At 33.4% G+C, this 20,399-nt stretch overlaps 2 protein-coding genes across 2 annotated transcripts in view; one reads left to right on the top strand and one right to left on the bottom strand.

Moving 5' to 3' along the window:
* The window catches only part of LOC127701894 (uncharacterized), a 12,863-nt gene extending 9,616 nt beyond the window's left edge, over positions 1-3,247 (bottom strand). The window contains exon 1 of the mRNA XM_052205871.1: positions 2,842-3,247. Coding sequence (XP_052061831.1) covers positions 2,842-2,920 — 79 coding nt within the window. The 5' untranslated portion in view covers positions 2,921-3,247. The remainder of the gene's footprint in view (positions 1-2,841) is intronic.
* The window catches only part of LOC127701901 (low-density lipoprotein receptor class A domain-containing protein 3-like), a 22,437-nt gene extending 2,038 nt beyond the window's left edge, over positions 1-20,399 (top strand). The window contains exons 3-6 of the mRNA XM_052205880.1: positions 6,077-6,286; positions 7,268-7,429; positions 14,501-14,638; positions 17,507-20,399. Of these exons, the coding sequence (XP_052061840.1) occupies positions 6,082-6,286; positions 7,268-7,429; positions 14,501-14,638; positions 17,507-17,658 (657 nt within the window). The 5' untranslated portion in view covers positions 6,077-6,081 and the 3' untranslated portion in view covers positions 17,659-20,399. The remainder of the gene's footprint in view (positions 1-6,076; positions 6,287-7,267; positions 7,430-14,500; positions 14,639-17,506) is intronic.

Raw genomic sequence — 20,399 nt, 5'->3', positions numbered from 1 at the left:
ATTACCTTTTTCAAGGCTATTGCAACATTCATAAAAATTGAAATTTATATACTAGTATTATGAAACTTGCCGAATTCGCTGCATTTGAATTATTTTTTTATGAATTGTTATTGACTAACAATTTAAGCTTAGTGCTTTTGAAGTCTAGACATTTTCAAACGAAATGGTAGGAATGTGATAGTTAAAATATCAAAACCAGATCTATAATGGGAAAACATTACTGTTTAAGGCCAACTTTGCATAAGAAAAAATGCTCGCTTTATATATGGACAAATTATAAAACTCATAAGGTGAAGATTTATTAAAATGCATAGTGAATAATTCCAAGTGTCCTATGCTTTAACGCAAGGAATTTGGCGATTGCTACATATATCCACGGGGAATAACAACAGTCGATCAGTAATGATGTAGAATTATTGTGGTGGTACATCAATGTTAAATATACCGCGGTGGTATATTATAAAACTCAGTGGCATACTTCACATTGATTTACTACAATAGTGGTAGTAAAAGTCGAAAATAAACTGACAACGCCATGGATAAAAAGAAAAGACAAACAGACAAACATCAGTACACAAAACACAACATACAAAAACTAAAGACTGAGCAACACGAACCCCACCAAAAACTGGAGTGATCTCAGGTGCTCCGGAAGGGAAAGCAGATTCTGTTCCACATGTGGCACCCGTCGTGTTGCTAATGTTAGTACAAACCCAGTGATAAGTCTAATTCGGTAGATCACATTCGGGAAAAGGGGACGGGATTGTAGTTAGAACAATTGGAACATATCCGTTGTCATCTATGAAACAGATATCCCATAACAGTCAACCAACTCGTGATGGCGTCCGTAAAATTTACAAAGAGAAGATTTCAACTTCACCACTTGGAACTATTGGTTTAATAGCTTCATTGTAAGCAGCAACCCTCTATCAAGGAAATAACGATGGTAGAAAATACAAGCCCTGGAATATCGTATCAACTGGGAGATATATACTTCGTATGCAGGCGCTGCTGGAATGTTGCTACATAGAAATGGACAGTTCACAATTGGGAAGCTGAAATCATCTTTTTTGTCGTAAAGTTTTGTTTTCAACCGACCCTCATTGTCAAATTCTAGATGTAAGTCAAGATATGAGGCAGACTTAATTGTATCTGTTGTATCCTTTATCTCAAGTTCGATGGGATAGATGTGTTCAACATAGTCACCAAATTTTGAATTATTTAGTGAGAGAACATCATCTAATAAATCATTGTGAATATTTCGTAGCGGTATAAATCCAGTAGTAGTTAATCAATTGGAATTACACGTATACCACAGTGGTATCAAAGAGGGTCTTGAAAGGGTTTAAGGAATAGAGAATAATGGGCAAAGAGTGCAGAGTAATGGGCAAAATAGAGAATATAGGCAAACAAATAAAAAAAATAGAGAACAATGGGTTGCTAAAATATAAAGAATAGAATATAATGGGCAAGAATATAAAGAATAGATAAAAGTTATCTAAAACATTAAAGAATACAGAAATGAAGGAACCCTCCCCACCCCTCATCCTGACCCTCATAAACCGAGTGGTAGTATAAATCAATGTATGCACGAAGTGGTAGTTAATCAAGATGAAACATGTAGCAGTGGTATGAACGAACAGGTAGTTAAACAAGGTGAAATATGTCGCAGTGGTATGAACCCAGTGGTAGATAATCAAGGTGAAATATGTCGCAGTGGTATGAACGAAGTGGTAGTTAATCAAGGTGAAATATGTCGCAGTGGTATGAACCCAGTGGTAGTTAATCAAGGTGAAATATGTCGTAATGGTATTAACCCAGTGGTAGTTTAATCAATGTGAAATATGTCGCAGTGGTATGAACGAAGTGTTAGTTAATCAAGGTGAAATATGTCGCAGTGGTATGATCCCAGTGGTAGTTAGTCAAGGTGAAATATGTCGCAGTTTTTTGCACGAAGTGGTATTTAATCATGGTAAAATATGTCGGATTGTTATAAAAGTCCATACAAAAATACCGAGCACCAAGGTAAATTCAAAACGAGGGATGTCCATAAAAACAGACAAAACCAAACGTTATCAACCAACGGAACTAGTGAAAACAACTGTCATATTCCTGACTTGGTACAAGCATTCACCGAAGAAAATGGTGGGTTAAACCTGGTCAAAACTCCGCCATATTCTGTATATGCCTGTCCCAAGTTATGAGCCGGTAATTCGGTGGTAGTTGGTTGTTGCTATATATCATGTTTGTTTTTCGTTTATTGTTTAGTGCATAAATCAGATCGCTAGTTTTCTTTTTTGAATTGTTTTACATTTGTCATTTCGGGGCCTTTTAAGCTTGCAGTATGGGTTTTGTTCATTGTGGACTGAGGCCGCACGGTGACCAATAGTTGCTCACTTCTACGTCATTTGGTCTCTGTTGGAGAGTTGTCTTATTTAAATCATTCCACGTCTTCTTATTTTTATATATACAACATGTACTGAATACGACCAATTAGTTAATATAAAAATAAGGAGAAGTGGTATGATTGTTACTGCGACAACTATCCATAAAAAGTAAATGGCGATGATGAGAACAATTGGTCAACGGACTGCCTGGAACAATAAGCAAACCCTATACTGTATATAGTAGGCTACAATAGACCTCGTTATAACAAGGCTACTTTTCATACTCATCATTTCGAAATTTTATACTCCTTGAAATTTTGAAATCCAAAATATTGTTATTTCAAGATGATTAACTGAAATGCTTTGATGTCTGAAATCTATTCCTGTAGCTAAGCACTATAGACAATGTATGTTTTATCTTTTCTATACATAAAAGTTTAAAAACAATACTTACGTCGACTATTACCAGCATATGTAACAATGGGTACAGTTGTCAAAACCATTAAAATACATAATAATCCTAAATATTCCATTTTTTACTATTGCTATGGATAACTGTTTTAGTTTTAATTTCCTTAAAACAAGTTTCATACGAACATTTGAACGAAGATTTAGAGCCGTTTAAGCTAATAAACAGAAATCTTCTTTTGGATATGGTGTTTTGGATTCACTCCATAGCGACGACCATATTTGATATTTGTTCCCATCATGCAACAAAACGTAGAACGTAAAACATTCAGTTCAGTGTAGGATGTATTTTCTGTCAATGACAACATCACATCTTGGATACGAACGAAATTATTTACGAAACAAAATCATCTGCGCTACAAATATGTCACACTTAGAGGTTTCCAAAAGGATTGGTACTGTAAAGAATAATACAAATTGAGAAATCATAAGATGATGGGTTCATAGTTAATATTGTGTTCTCATAGAAAACAAAAATTGTGAAATTTGTCTATTTTTCAATTTGATTTGAAAACATTAATGTAAAATAAATGATAGTTGACGAGACGAATCCTTTGGCATCTATAGCACATAATGTAACAATAGTGCATTTAATGGTACATATAACTATAAACGCAAACGTAACCTGGACTGTTTAACATCCGGACAAAGAATGCCATATAAAACACTGCTATGACCATCCTCGTATGAATTACTCCCCATTTAATGATGGTAAGGTGTATTCGAAACGTTCACATTTCTTTTGTAGGTTCTTTCATTTATTAACTGTAATGATTTTTAAATGATAGTCCCTATTCGCGAAATGTATTTATAATGTTAAGACTCTTGGCTATTGTAAGAAGTAAGATTTGTTAAAGGAGCGAATAATTCAAATACTAAAGGCGATGTATTTTTTTATAAAGTGAAGAAATAAGAAGTATATAAAATGTAAGGAATACAAATACAAGGAGATTTGATATAAAACGTTAAAAATCCAGTTACATAAATACAACTTAAAATCACCAATATACATTTCATGTATATATGTCAAGCTTTAATGACTTGGAATCCTAAACTATTCAAAGACGACAACAGAAAAGTTGATGACCTATCTTATCTTCATTAAACTGCGATAAAAATTGAAATACCTATTACATATGAAAATGGATTTCTTACTTGTTTGTATAATTTGTATGGTAATATTTAATGATGCTCTGTGTTCAACATACTATCAAACATGTAAGTCTAAATTGTTGCGTGTTTTTTTTTGTGTATTTTACTTTGCCTCTATAAATGCGTTAACAAAGTTCAGTAATAACTTGGAGATAAAGAAAACAAAACGAAAAGGTTGTTTAGTGTATATAAACTACCAATCCGATTATGGGTCACAAAATAAATGAATACGAGATATCAGGATATAGATACGGTATTTTAAGTTTAAGTTTTTACAAGTCATATGCCGTCATTTACGGATCGTTTTATTGTATACCATTTCCCATCTACCCGTCCGTCCGCCGGTTTGTCTGGCGTCCACACTTAGTGAAAAATCCAGAGATTGTTTAATAAAATATCACGACACTTATATTGAATAATAGAATCAGTGGGAGAAAGCTCCCTTTCATTTCTTTTGGTTTGTCGTTCTAGAGTTACGGGAGTTTTAACTATCAGATTTAGGACAATTTTCACATATTGCACACTTACTCGAGTATGCTCGGATAGATTTACTCAAAACTTGAAACTATTGGTGGGATACCTTAAGGTGGTACCTAACACTACAGGGAGATAACTCAAGTAAAAGGGAGTAAAATCAGCTAAACGTTTTAATTATGTTGTGTTGTTAAGGGAATATTAAGCTTCTCAATGATCAAAGTTAGTGTTTGCCAACAGTCTAATTTTTCTGATAAATTGGTTGGTTCAAATTTTTAGAAATTTTTATATTTTTGTCAAAGGGTCAAAGTAAATACTTTGTCAAAATTTTATGAAAATTAAACGAGCCAAATTAATTTTAGTGAAGGTGTTGGGTACCACCTTAAAGGCAAGATCCTGTTCAATTTTGAAATTTTCCAATTTGCCATTCAAGAGTTATAGGACTTTAACCGTCAGATTTAAGACAATTTTCACATGCCGAACATTAACTCAAGTATGCTTTGATCAATGTTCTTATTTATATACATTGTAGACCCAACGATTTCCTCCTAAAAGTTTGTCTGCAGGGCTATTTTTGCTGACTGTAGATTGCATGTCTTCTACAATATTCAATTTAATATTCTAGTCTTCCGTTTTTGTGAGTTATCGTATTATTATCGTAGTGAAATCATCATAGGAATCTAGAACAGTTGAAAAGAAATTTTACCACACTGGTTAAAAGTTATTTTGAAACCACAATTATATACTTTTAAAATAAACCTGTTAAACGATTTCATATAAATTATGCATGCAAATGCGTATTGTCTTATTCCATTTTTGTATCGAGAAAATTGTAGAATTTTACATCGATATTTCAAAGATGTTAATCTATACTGCATATTTATAAAATAATGGGTAAAATTCATACAGAGTCTAAAACCATTTCCATAAACTAAAATGTCAGTGTTCTTCATAGTCACAATACAATTTCAAGAACTTTACCTATTTTTAGGAACTAAGATTTTCGGGAAATCAGGTCTACTCATTTTCTTCTGAACTTTTCAACATAAAAGTCTTTTAGTGAATATAACGATTTAAAAATGATGTTCGTTCCGGTTAAACAGTTAAATATTTTTTTCTAATTTTTAGTCACCTATAATATTAAGGTATTTGGCTCCATGATGAAGACCGTCAGAGAGATCTTTGAATATTCATTTTATAGGACTTTTCTATTTCTATTTTATTATTTGATCTATCCCTGGGCGATTGGATGGTGTTTCATCTCATCTATATAGTATTTTAGTGGACTCATTACTTTGTGAGTCAACGGTTCTCTAAATAATGGCGGAATAATATTACTAAAGAACAGAACAGAACGGTAACTTATTAATAAGTCATAAAGAAAACTTTGTTTCAAATGTTACATTTATGAATATTTCAAATACTCAATATTCTTTAACACGATATTAACCCGAATAATTCAGTCGTTATATTCCTCTGCTCTACGATGGCTACATTAACCTCGCGAGTGGGAGAGTCGATCACGGGGAGGGACTGAATTATTCGGGTTAACACGATATTAGAGTCTTTGATATTTGTTTTCTTTAAAATTTCAGATTATATGGAGGATTTTTGTAAATACCAAATTACTATAAAAGACCCAGTAATACTCTCATTGACTAAGTCATTATTTTATGACCATGGGTACAGATGTTCCATCAGACTTAAAGCTCCCCGAGATCACGTGGTATCAATACAGTTTACTAGATTTGATGTCGGTCATCCCCATATGGTATACTGTGACGACAGTTTACATGTATTTGATGGTAGGTCAGACTTTCTTAATTCAGTTTTGTTTATACAACTAAAGAGAGGCGAAAGATACCAAAGGGACATTCAAGCTCATAAAGTCGAAACTTAACTGACAACGCAATGGCTAACAGGCAAACAACAGTACACAAAACACAACATAGAAAACTAAAGACTGAGCAACACGAACCCACCAAAATCAGGGGGATGGATCTCAGGTGCTTTGGAAGGGTAAGCAGATCCTGCTCGAAATGTGACACCCGTCGTGTTTAAGGTTTAAGATTTGTTATCAAAATTAACGAAAAACAATCTATCAATTAAAGAACACAACTATCATCGTAATATACGCAATATTCAGTTTATATTTTAAGCTTAACTGTTTTAAGCAGAGACGTATACTTGTGGTATCATATATGTCTGTGTTCCAACGATAAGTAAATCATCATTAAATTTTCCATTATATATTTGTATGCAAAAGGTTCATCTGTTTTCATTTATTTTACCCATAAATTGGGACGGTTCAACCACCGTGTCCGACCGTCCGACCGTCCGTACAATAATGGTTTCGTCACGTTTTTCTTAGAAATAATAGCAAAAAATGACTGCGTATGGGGTCAGCAGCTTGAAAATGATGAAATGTAACGTGTGAGCATTTTTCGGATCTATACGCCTATAAAAAAAATATTAGATACACATGTACATTCATGATTTATAGACTTTTTTGTATCGGTCCTAGTTTGTCGTCTTTTTGTACTGCTTTTAATGAATACAAATAATTTTCATTGTTACTTTTGAATTGATAATTAAAAATGAATAGATTAACGATTCTATGTCTTTACTTGTACCGATTATATAGCCTTGTGTAGCGCCAAATTGCGCTTAGCTATAGTTTGAAATCTGCTGAAATGATTGCATGAAGAGTAGCATTTTCACTTTCTTACTTACTTACTTAATCAATTATGGGTATATAATGCTTATAGTTTTTTTTTTCAATTTAGGTGAGGACGAAGATGCAGACGAAATAACTGCATCAAAAGGTCTTTGCGGTGTAACTATTCCTCGACCACTTGTATCTTCAGGACGAGACGTCATAATAAAGTTTAAAAGTCGGTATATGAGTATTGGTACTGGATTCCAAGCAGTAGTAACTCCTATGCAAGGTTTGTATAAAAACCGGTAGCGTAACCATAAATAGAAGGTGCATCATTATAAATAAAAGGAGAATCGTTAAAAGTTAAAGACTTCTTAACTCCATTATTTTTAGATTAAACGAAAGCTGTTTACTAAATACAACAAAGGTCCTTAGTCTGCATTGGAAACATTATTTAATTGTTAGTTGTTATTGGCTTTGGAATAACTTTCAGCAACTGCAAGTACTCTTAGATCGGTACGTATTGTCCTTAACCTTTAAATTTTTTAGTTGTTTTTTATCTTTGTGTTGCTCTGATGAGTCCATCCTTTTCCAACTGATTTTTACAGTTTGATCTTATGTTGTGCTGGTACACCACTGTCCCAGGTTAGAGAAGGGTTGAGTGCTCACAAAAAAGTTTAACCCCGCCACATTCTTTATGTGACTGTTCCAAATCTGGGGCATGTAACTCAGCGGTTATTGTTTGTTGCTGTCTGTCATAATTGTTTTTCGTGTTTTGTTTTGTCATAAATGAGGCCATTGGTTTTCTCGTCGGAATTGTTTCAATTTTGTCATGTCGGGGTTCTTTATATCTGACTATATATACGATATGGGTTATACCCATGCATTTGTTGAAGGCCGAACTGAGACCTTTGGTTACTTTCATCTACGCAAGTTTTATTCTGGTGGATGTGTCGTTGGCAAGTTCTCATTTTTATAAAAGTGCTTTTATTTATTTTGCTGTAGGGGTATGAAAAATGTGGTTAATTTTCTCTAAGAACTTTTATAGAAAAAAATTGCTAGAGGAATTCAAAAGTAGAGAAACTTAAATTGTTAGTAAGGACGCACTTAAAAAACTAAGAACCCGTAAGAACATTAATTTTTATATCTTATTGTAAAATGCAAGAATATTATTTTTTTATTACGGAATTCAAAGATATTACCATCAAAAGCGGAGTTCAAAGTAAAAATCTAAAAGATTTTAATTCGATTCAAATTAAATTTCTTGCATAAGGGAAATTGTAAATGTCACGTCCAATCTCAAACAGGAATAACAAAAAATGCAAAGAACCATACATCATCTAATTCTGACAAACAAATGCAGGGGTTGATTAAAACTGTGATACTGTTTTTATCACACTTTGATCTTTTTCAGAAACAAGCTAGTCATACTTCGATTATTCAAATCAAATTAACGCATTGTATTGTGTAAAAATTTATACTACTAACATGACTGAAGCACTGACATAAGTGCGAACGCTTGTCCAAAATGTATACTACTTACATGACTGAAGCACTGACATAAGTGCCAACGATGGTCCAACATGTATACTACTAAAATGACTGAAGCACTGACATAAGTGCCAACGATGGTCCAAAATTTATACTACTTACATGACTGAAGCACTGACATAAGTGTAAACGATGGTCCAAAATGTATACTACTAACATAACTGAAGTTCTGATATAAGTGCCAACGATGGTCCAAAATTTATACTACTTACATGACTGAAGCACTGACATAAGTGTCAACGATGGTCCAAAATGTATACTACTAACATAACTGAAGTTCTGATATAAGTGCCAACGATGGTCCAAAATTTATATTACTAACATGACTGAAACACTGACATAAGTGTCAACGATTTTGTGGTTTAAATTGATATAGTAAATAATATATACTATATATTGTAAGATATACATGTATCCTGCAGAACGCCGATTTCAGACTATTCAAATTTCCTCAAACAGGTTTTTAATGATTGAAAGTTTTATAAATTTAAAAATATGTATTACATATAGTTGTTATTGCCCTTGAACTAGCTTTCAGGTATTGCGAGTTCTCTTAGATTGGTACTTTTTGTCTTTAGTTATTTTGTTAGTTCTTTTTAATTTACTTTTGTGTTGCTCTGATGAATCTAGCCTTTTTCATCTGATTTATACAATTGTGCTGACACACCTCTGTCACAGGTTAGGGGCGGAATTAGAGTTCGCAAACAAGTCTAACACCGCCACATTATTTATGTGCCTGTCCCAAACCAGGAACCTATAATTCAGCGGTTGTCGTTGGTTGCTGTCTTTCATAATTGTTTTTCGTTTATTTTTGTTTTCATAAATTAGGCCGTTGGTTTTCTACGTCACTTGTACTCTGGTGGATATTTTTCATTTATTGGCAATGTACCACATGTTCTTATTTGCATAAAGGTGCAAGCATATATTGCATATGAATACAAAGAAATATGAAAAAATAATTAAACAGCGACCCAAAAAACACAACAAAAAGACATCTAGAGATCAACCTGTATTTAATTAAACAGCAAACATTATTTTGCTGTGTATGAAATGTGCGGTTCATTTACTCTTAGGGCTTTTATAGATAATAATTGTTATATGAATTTAAAAGTAAAAAACTAATTGTAGAGCTCCATACTGACATAGTGAGAAATTACTATGAGTGACAATAAATTGAGTATTTAAGAATATATACAGCTGTCAAGGACGCACTAAAAACTAAGAACCCGTAAGAACATAATTATACATGTATCTAATTGCAAATTGCAGGAACGGATTTTCATACGGAATTGAAAAGCGGAGGTCAAAGTAAAAAAAAACTAAAAGATTTTAATTCGATCCCAATTACATTTCTTGCATATCGGAAGCGGTAAAGGTTATGTTCATTTTTGAATAGGAATTACAAAAAATTACAAAAGAATAAAATTGAGAATGGAAATGGGGAATGTGTCAAAGAGATAACAACCCGACAGAAGAGCAGAAAACAGCCGAAGGCCACCAATGGGTCTTCAACACAGCGAGAAATCCCGCACCCGGCGGCGGGCTTCAGCTTGCAATGTGTACTAGTCAGTGAAAATGGACGTCATACTAAACTCCAAAACATATAAATGAACTAAAATTAAAAAAACATACAAGACTAACAAAGGTCATAGGCTCCGGACTTGGGACAGGCGTAAAAATGCGTCGGGGTTAAACATATTTTGTGAGATCTCAACCCTCAATAGAATGAAACCATTTCCGATGAAAACAAACGCCAGAGTTCATTAGAATCTGCTGTTATACTTTTTAATAAGCAAGTGCGCCAAATTACTATTATTCATATTAAATTAATGCATTGCATTGTGTCAAGGTATTTTAAACACTTAATTATAATTAATCTATAATGTAAAAAAAAAATATTTGTTTCTAACACATCAATGGCAACAACAAAACACTACCATAAAAGATAAAATTCTAAATATAATATTCACGAGTTGTTGTTGGTTGCTGTCTGCCATATTTGTTTTACAATTATTATTTTGTTACAAATTAAGGCATTGGATTTCTCGTTTGAATTGGTTCAAATTTTGTCATGCTGGGACCCTTTAAAGCTGACTATATTATACGGGTTTTGCTCATTGTTGAAGGCCTACGGAAACGTGTGATTGCTTATATCGGCGTCATTTGTACTCTGGTGCATAGTTGTCTCATTGGAAATAATACCACATGTATAAAGGTGATACAATTTATTGAATATGCATAAAAACAAAAATATGAGTAAATAATAAGACAGCGACCCATAATCAGAAATTAACCAAAAAGACATCTAGAGATCAACCTGTATTTAATTATACAATAAGTATTAATTTACTGGATGGGCATAAAATATGCGGTTCATTTATTAGAAGGACATTTATGGATAATAATTGTTATAGAAATTTAAAAGTAGTGACACTTATTGTAGAGCTCCATACCTAAATGGTAAGAAAAAGAGAGGCGAAGGGTACCAAAGGGACATTCAACTTCATAAGTCGAAAATAAACTAACAACGCCATGGCTAAAAACGAAAAAGACAAACAGACAAACAACAGTACACAAAACACAAAACACAACATAGAAAACCAAAGACTGAGCAACACGAACCCAACCAAAAACTGGGGTACTCTCAGGTTCTCCGGAAATTTAATTAAAGGTAAGCAGATCATGCTCCACATGTGGCACCCGTCGTGTTGCTCATTTTAGTACAAACTCGCTGATAAGTCTAATTCGGTAGGCCACATTCGGGGAAAAGGGGACGGGATTGTAGTTACGACAATTGGAACGTATCCGTTGTCATCGGTGAAACGGATATTCCATAACGGTTAACCGGCTCGTAAATTTACGAAGGAACGATTTCAACTCTTGGTTTAATAGCTTTTTTTGTGAGCAGCAATCCTCTATCAAGGAAATCATGATAGAAAATACACAAGCCCTGGAATATCGTATCAACTAGGAGCTATATACTCCGTATGCAGGCGCTGCTGGGATTTTGATACATATACATGGAAAGTATACAACTGGGAAGCTGAAATCATCTCTTTTGTCGTAAAGTTTAGTTTTCAACCGACCATCATTGTCAATTTCTAGATATAAGTCAAGATATGAGACAGACTTAACTGTATCTGTTGTATCCTTTTATCTCAAGTTCGATGGGATAGATGCATTCAACATAGTCACTAAATTCTGAATTATTTAGCTAAGAAATTACTAGGAGCGATAATTAATTGAATATTTATGTAAACGTTCCGTTATCAACTAAAAACTAAAAATCCGTAAGAGCATGTACATATTTCTCATTACAAAATGCAGAAATGGATTTTCATACGAAATTCAAAGATGTTAGCATCAAAAGCGGAGTTCAAAGTAAAAAATCTTAAGATTTTAATTCGATTCAAAACGATATAAATATAATTTCTTGCATATCGAAATCTGCAAAGGTTACGTCCAATCTCAAATAGGAATGAAAATAGAATACAAAGAAACATACTGCATATATTTCTGATGAAATCAAATGTCGGAGTTTATTAAACTCACGAAAATTGTTTTAGCACTCTTTGAATCTTTTCAGAAACAAAAGGATCAAATTTCGATTATTCTAATTGAATCAATACATTGTATTGTGTCACGATACTTTGAAACACTTAATTATAATTAATCTATAATGTAAAGAAAACTTCTTTGTTTCGACGACAATAATGCCAACAACCAAACATAACTATAAAAGATCAAATTCTAAATATATTAAAGTTAGCTTATCAGTTGTGTAGTTAATAAATCAGTGTAGAAACTGCTTTTTTTCCAAAATGTATTCTTCTCAAGCACTGAATATATAGTGCGACAGGTGCTTTTGGTGAAAATAAGTGTCGATGGTTCTATGGTTAAACTTACTATAGTCAATGCAATATAATTTCTATTGTAAGATATACATGTACCAAGTAGGACGCCGATTTCAAACTATTCAAATTTCCTCAAACAGGTTTTAATTTCATAAAATTTTATTGATTATACGACCGGTGATTATACGATAGTTATAATGAGTTTCAGGGTGTTACACCCCAGTTCTATTGTTATACTTCATAGTTTCTATTTCTGAAACAAGTGAAGATTGAATAGATCTATTGTTACGAATAACAATGGATTTTGACCACAGGGTGTGACGAGCGGGGTTTCTGGAAACCCCTGCTTTTACATCCCGAAAACAAAGTCCATTGTTATTCATTACAATAGAAATTGATTATTTTTTAAATAGCATGAGCATAAGAAATTACTAATAGTGTTCACTACAAGTTGTTTGAAGATATTAAAAAACACATTTTAGGAAATTCCAATAGCGAAAAAAATATTAAGCATCTATTTTGAATAAAAAAAATCCTTCAAGGGAAAAATAATTTGATTGATAGCGTTGAAAAACTAAATAAAATTGTTCGCGATTTGCGAGAAAAAAAATTTCTGACTCCGACAAAAAACCATAGCCCCTCCCCCCCCCCCCCCCCCCCCCCCCCAACCCTTTAAAGTTAAAATGGTTGCTCCCTAAATCCCTAAATACTCCTTTGCTTGAAGGTAAAATATTTGATCCCAGTCATATGTCTCTATTATAAAGCATTGATCTTAAAAAAACAGGGATTCTAACTCCCGGACCCCCCCCTGGATCCCGGTCGTCGGGTTTCTAATCCAGACACACCTATCCCTCAGTGTGTCCGAATATGAATGTTTGTTTATTCTCGAGAAAGAGGGGGGGGGGCTTCTTTTTTTTTTTTTATAAAACCGTAACATAAAAAATACATTTATGATTACCTTCATTAAACTGATACAGGTAAGTACTTTGGGTTATAATATTGCCTTTATCTTTAGTCTCTTCTACCAAATCCAACGCTTGACTTAAAATGTCGTCCGTCTTATACCCGTCCATATTGACAACTGCATACAAGGAGCATGATGTATTTTTTTTTTTGTGATAAGAATGCACGAAACGGTCAACCTTGAACTTCTGATCCATATTAGCACCAGGATTTAACGGGAATATGCAAAACAGCAACTTTGATATTTGTAAAATCTACTCACTTGTCAAAGTTTGAAAGAACATAGCCAAAGTAAGGTTACGAGTGGGGTTTCATGTAAAAAAAAATGTTTCTCTTATAATTCATGGTTCGATTTTGTCAATAAATATGCTATTCATTCTTTTTCATTTGATAATCAATGTTAACAAATATAGGGTTTAGCATTGGGTGTAAGTTAGTTATACACCTCGGGATACGGCGTGTCTGGATAAGAAACCCCTCCGGCCGTCGGGGTTTCTTATCCAGACACACCTATCCATCGGTGTATAACTATTACGGAATATGTAAAACAACTTTGACATTTGTAAAATATACTCACTTGTCAAAGTTTGAACGAAGATAATCAAAGAAATGTTACTAGTGGGGTTTCATGTAATAAAAAAACTTCTTATAAATCATGGTTTGATATTATCAATAAATATGCTATCGTTTTTTTCATTTTTTTTTTTCATTTAATAATCAATGTTAACAAATATAGGGTTTAGAATGGGGTGTAAGTTAGTTATACACCTCGGGATACGGCGTGTCTGGATAAGAAACCCCTCCGGCCTCCGGCCGACGGGGTTTCTTATCCAGACACACCTATCCCTCGGTGTATAACTATTACTTCTATCCAACGCGTTTTAACTAGCGAACCGTAGCGAGTCAGAAACACTTGGCTCTCATTTGCATGATTCCAACTCATTCCTATAAATATGATATAAGTATCATGTAATTATTATTTTTTTTGGCAGCTGATGAGATAATCAGATGTGACAAATCATTATTCCAATGTGGAGATGGTTACTGTATTAACAAGACGTATGTGTGTGATGGGTACTATAACTGTATGAATGAAAAAGATGAATCAGCAAAGTTTGCTCATTGTCCAGGTTTGTAAGTTATAGAATGACATGCTATGTATTAAACATTTTGGTGACATGCAATGTATACAGTGTCAATCTTTACTATAAATTCAGGATTCCTGGATGTAAATTTTATAAAGTTCGCCACGGTGCACATATCATATACTACTTTCATTCGTTTTCTATCTATCTATTCATTAACAACAGTGCACACGCTTAAATGTCTCGCCTTCTTTACTAACCATTGATTCTATGTTGATAGTCCTAAATATAAAGCTTTACTACAAGTAACACATAAACTTAACATGATCCAAGAAAATGAGGTCAAGGTCAGATAAACCAAACAAGAAATACATGTACACCTTACAATCATTCAATAAACCAAACATAGTTGACCTATTGCTTATAATTTCTAAGAAACAGTCTTAACCAAGAAAACTTAACATTGACCAATGAACCATGAAAATGAGGTCAAGGTCAGATGAACCATGCCAGACAGACATGTACACCTTACAATCAATGTATGCATTAAATATAGTTGACCTATTGCTTATAATATCTAAGAAACAAACTTAACCATGAAAACTTAACATTGACCAATGAACCATGAAAATGAGGTCAAGGTCAGATGATACCTGCCAGACAGACATATACACCTTAAAATCCTTCCATACAACAAATATAGTTGATCTATTGCTTATAGTTGAAGAAAAACAGACGAAAACACAAAACCTAACACTGAGAAATGAACTGTGAAAATGAGGTCAAGGTCAAATAAAACTTGCGAGACTGACATGTACATCATAAAATATTTCCATACACCAAATATAGCTGACCTATTGCATATAGTATTAGAAAAAAGACCAAAACTCAAAAACTTAACTTTGACCACTGAACAATGAAAATGAGGTCAAGGTCAGATGACACCTACCAGTTGGACATGTACACCTTACAATCATTTCATATACTAAATATAGTAGACCTACTGCTTATAGTATCTGATATATGGGCTTGACCACGAAAACTTAACCTTGTTCACTGATCCATGAAATGAGGTTGAGGTCGAATGAAAATTGTCTAACGGGCATGAGGACCTTGCAAGGTATGCACATACTAAATATAGTTATCCTATTACTCATAATAAGAAAGAAATAAACATTACAAAAAAAGTTTACTTTTTTTTTTCAAGTAGTCACTGAACCATGAAAATGAGTCAAGGACAATGGACATATGACAGACGGAAACTTCATATCATAAGGCATCTATATACAAAGTATGAAGCATCCATGTCTTCTAGCTTCTAAAATATAAAGCTTTTAAGAAGTTAGCTAACGCCGCTGCCGCCGCCGGATCACTATCCCTATGTCGAGCTTTCTGCGATAAAAGTCGCAGGCTCGACAAAAATTATAACACTCATTTAGGTGACATGTAATGTATAGCGTCCGCCATTCATATTGAGAATTCCTTTATGTACATTTTACACAGGCGCTTTTCTCTGAAAAAAACCCTATATACCTTAATTTAACGCGTTATATTAAGGTAGATAGGTATTTTTTCGAAACAAGTGCCTGTGAAATTTCACATACTAGTACTGATTTGTTACGGTGCACATATTATATCATGACTATAAATGAACGATTTCAATGTTGACATGTGACACTGGAATACATATCTAGAAAGCTAAATACAAATATGCATTTTTATTATATAAAAAATGTCCAGGACTTCGTTTTTAGTAAATGTCGTTAGGGAATATAATATAATGGAAAATGAGGGAAAGGGATTTTTTTCATCAAACTACAGAACATATCTAAATGCACATTACATGTCACTTTGGTATCTTCCGTCTCTCTTTGCACAATACTCAAAGCTTTTTTTTTTCAATTGGCAGCCATTATCCTAAATGACACAACATTTCATTAACGACAAAAAGGTAAACAGGATACTGTAAGGTCACCAACAAATAAAAAAACTTGACGTAAGCACGCAAATTCAATATTATACAATTCAACGGAGAAATGACGACACCAGCGTTTTTTTTTTTTTTTTTTGCAAGTAACGACAAGGACAATGTTTACGAGCGGTTGAGATTATGAACCAAAATTCATAACACTCAAAGTGTTTCATGAGAGTTTGAATTACTAAATGTTAGACGGGAATGAAACCCTGACATTTTCGGGAATAAAACCCTGACATTTTTAAACGTCCTGCTTTATAACTTCCTTTGTATCCGGACATTAACAATACAGGCCTTGTAAAAGAAACAACAACGAAACCTGTGAATCCAATTTTCATTCATGCGTGACAAAATTCAAATTCACCGGCAATTTGATCAATTGTAGCAAATACTTTTCTGCATTTTCACTACAGGACAATAACAAATTAAGAATAAATCTGATAGTATAGTCTGCAAAGTGGTACGATCGGGCTTAAGGGTTGGAAAGGATATAATTTTAGCCTCGCAACAGGCAACCTAAGGTCCCCTCAAAGAGTTGTTTCAATGTTTATTTAACGAACAGATAGCGTAACACTCTCCCCAAAACGAGGCTTCAGATTTAACAACCCCATTCCAACCGAACGAGGTTACGTATTTAAACATCACTTTCATTGTTGTTCTTCATCTTGACCATTACTTGAAAATCTTTTACGAACTTGCATCATACAGCAAGTCTGAGAAGGCCCCTTTGTCTTCCAAAACGAGTACAGTACTGTTATATATTTAGTATATAAAAAAATGTGTGCGTGCATCTAAACAGGTTCTGACCAAACCAATTTGATAATATTTTTAAAAAATCACACCAAGTTCAATTTTATCATACTATGACCTTGAATTTTAAAAAATGTCACAATTAACTTCATATTCGTAGGAATTAAACTAATGTCATTTAATTTCAGGCGTTACAGCGGTATGGACTGATTTCTCTCGGTTAATGAAGATTTCCTTTGGAGTTTTATTAGCACTGAGTGTACTGTCGATTGCTGGTCTGGCAATATTTTTTACTAACCGAAAAGAACAAAAACGATACAAAGTGGATCACAAGAATTAACTTCAATATGAATTATAGTATTTCCTGTATGTCAGTTTTATTTTGATTTACTGTACGAATAAACTGACAAAACAAGAATGTATTATTGTTTAACGTCACGGGAATATCAGTTATCCTTATCGATTAAATACAGAATTTTGCAAAAGATTCGGCGTCGTATTTCTCTTTTTTTTAGGTTTGTCTTCAATGTTATTTTAACTTCACTAGCCCTTTTATGAATATAAACCGCCTCGGTTTTCTCGTAGTAGCGTGCTCGGTCGGAGCTTTGAGACATTTTCGTGGACTCGATTCCCGGTCAGGTCAAAGATAAGACCTGAACAATTGTAAATGCTGCTTCTCCGCTAAGCATCTGGAAATTTGGTCGCATACCGCAAGATTTATAAAACAAATGTAGACGAGAATCGCGAAATAATTTCTAACATAGTAGGAACAAGAGAAGTAAGGACATTGCACTAGAGAATTTGATCAATAATTGGTGAAAAAAAATGTTTGCTTTATTGCAAATGATAGGAATGCACTTAATGACTTTTGTGAAGTAACGTTATCAACAAATGCGGAAGTAGTCACAGGAGAAAATCAAATTGTTGATAAACTTCTTGTTGACGAAGTTTTTCTGTTTCTGTTTCTGTTTGTATAAAAATCGTTAAATATTTGACTTAAAGGAATATTACAGAAACTTGTGATATAACTCGCATCAGGATTAGCATTTCAGTGCACAAAAGTATTTCATAACTGACTAATTCATAACATGTACGTTCTGATCATGACTATAAAGCATGGGTTAATGCAGTTGCTAAATCCTATTATAACAACTGCATGAGAGTAAATAGAAATAATCTCAAAGCTTATATATGACATTTGGAGCGCACACAGGACATGTTACGTTTGAACATAGGTTTCAGTAGTAGCATTTACAAGAAATTTACATACTTTCCTCATTGATTTGGTCGGACTTAACTGAACTAATCAAACTAGAATTGACTTTTTTGCACTTCTCACATAACTACGTCAATAATCTTTGATTACAGACTAGGGAATAACAAATATTATATCAAAAGGCTGTTGCATGAATTAATATTGGTGAATATTGTTCCGAGTAGACTTTTATAGTGCACACGCTTGTGAGCTTGCGAGTGCAATGTGATATACTCAGAGGGAAAATATTTCTCAATATAAGTGCAATCTTCTTTTTATAATATAAAACCAAACTATTTCAACATCATTGATGATGCTTCGTCCAATTGTAAAGACAAAATTTTTATTAGAACCTAGTTGCGTGCAAATATCGAAATATCGTTTTATTCGGAACCTCTCTAGTGCGTACAAACTTTCAACAGGAAGTATAGAATAAAATGTAGGTCAAGATACAATATTATCACTCATCCCCAATTCTCTACTTTTTTGAGGAAAAAAATATTGTAGGGTCATTCCTAGTTGGATTTTAGTCAACTTGGTACCAATAGAAGCAGAATTGTCACAGCAAAAGGCCACATATGAACTCATTAAATACTTGCAGGTGTTTTGAGCGCCGAGAGCGTAGGACACATACTACATCATCGGATTACGTCCCAATTCTGACTGGACAGCCAAACGAACTTCTCTCTGTAGTATAAGTTTAACTGATGGGTAGAAGTCCAGATGACCATATTTCTGTACTCCTGTCAACCCTTGTCATTTATAAAATTAAATCAGTTGAAGGTACCGTTTGGTAATGATTCTTACCACTAATATCTATTTCTAAAAGTAACAATGGATTATTACAAAAGGAAGAGGGTGATCAAGCAATACTATTGGACAATAGTTTTGAATATTTTGTCAGTAAGCAATGAGAATTGGATATAGTTTACAAGAATATAATCGATAATCTTTCATTTACCGTTTTAGTCCAGATATTATAAGTTAATATAAAGGAACGTTGACATTGAAATATTGTCAACTCTGTTGAACATAGAAAGTTTAACGATTTTGCTAGTAAATCTAACATATTCTTTTAATTCAAATATTTAAGTAGAAGATGTTCCTGCAGTTTGGAAGAAGCTGGATCACCACAAACAAAATTTAAATAATTTAGAAAAAATTAAAGCATTCTTCCCACACTTTCTCTATTATCATTTATTTTTTGTCTTGATCCTTCCTTTTTGGTAACAAAAAAAAAAGAAGTTTTAAAACATCATACATGAGGACAAATTTTACTACCATAGGGAACATTAAAAACAAATCTTATCTTCTAAAGCAATTAACAATCTAGGGAGGAAAATAAGTCACGTGGTGAAATCAATCTTTAATATTATTTATGATATTGGTGAAAGGAGAAAAGTCATGACGAAAAGTAATTATGAGCCCTATTTTGTACTGTGCAGCGGATTCATCAAAACATACTGTGTCTTATACATGTACAACGAATTCATCAAATCATACTGTGTCTTGTACATGTACAACGAATTCGTGAAATCATACTATGTCTTGTACGTGTACAACAGATTCATAAAATCATACTGCAACTAGTGCATACACAGTTACACAGTGGATTCTTTAAAAACACACTGTGTCTTGTACATACATTACGGAATACCAAAATAATAAAATCATTCTGTGTCGCAGTCGACGTCTAAAGCGCTTTTCAAAATTAACTTTCACCAGGAACGCTGAAAACCGAATATTTGAAAGCCAAGGATGTATAAGAACCAAAATATGTGAAGAGTAATTTTATCTAAAGGGACCTAAACATTTAAGTCAACTTT

The sequence above is a fragment of the Mytilus californianus genome, unplaced genomic scaffold (genome assembly GCF_021869535.1).
Source record: "Mytilus californianus isolate M0D057914Y unplaced genomic scaffold, xbMytCali1.0.p SCAF_5, whole genome shotgun sequence".
Lineage (NCBI taxonomy): Eukaryota > Metazoa > Mollusca > Bivalvia > Mytilida > Mytilidae > Mytilus > Mytilus californianus.
This window is presented reverse-complemented; position numbering and strand designations above follow the sequence as displayed.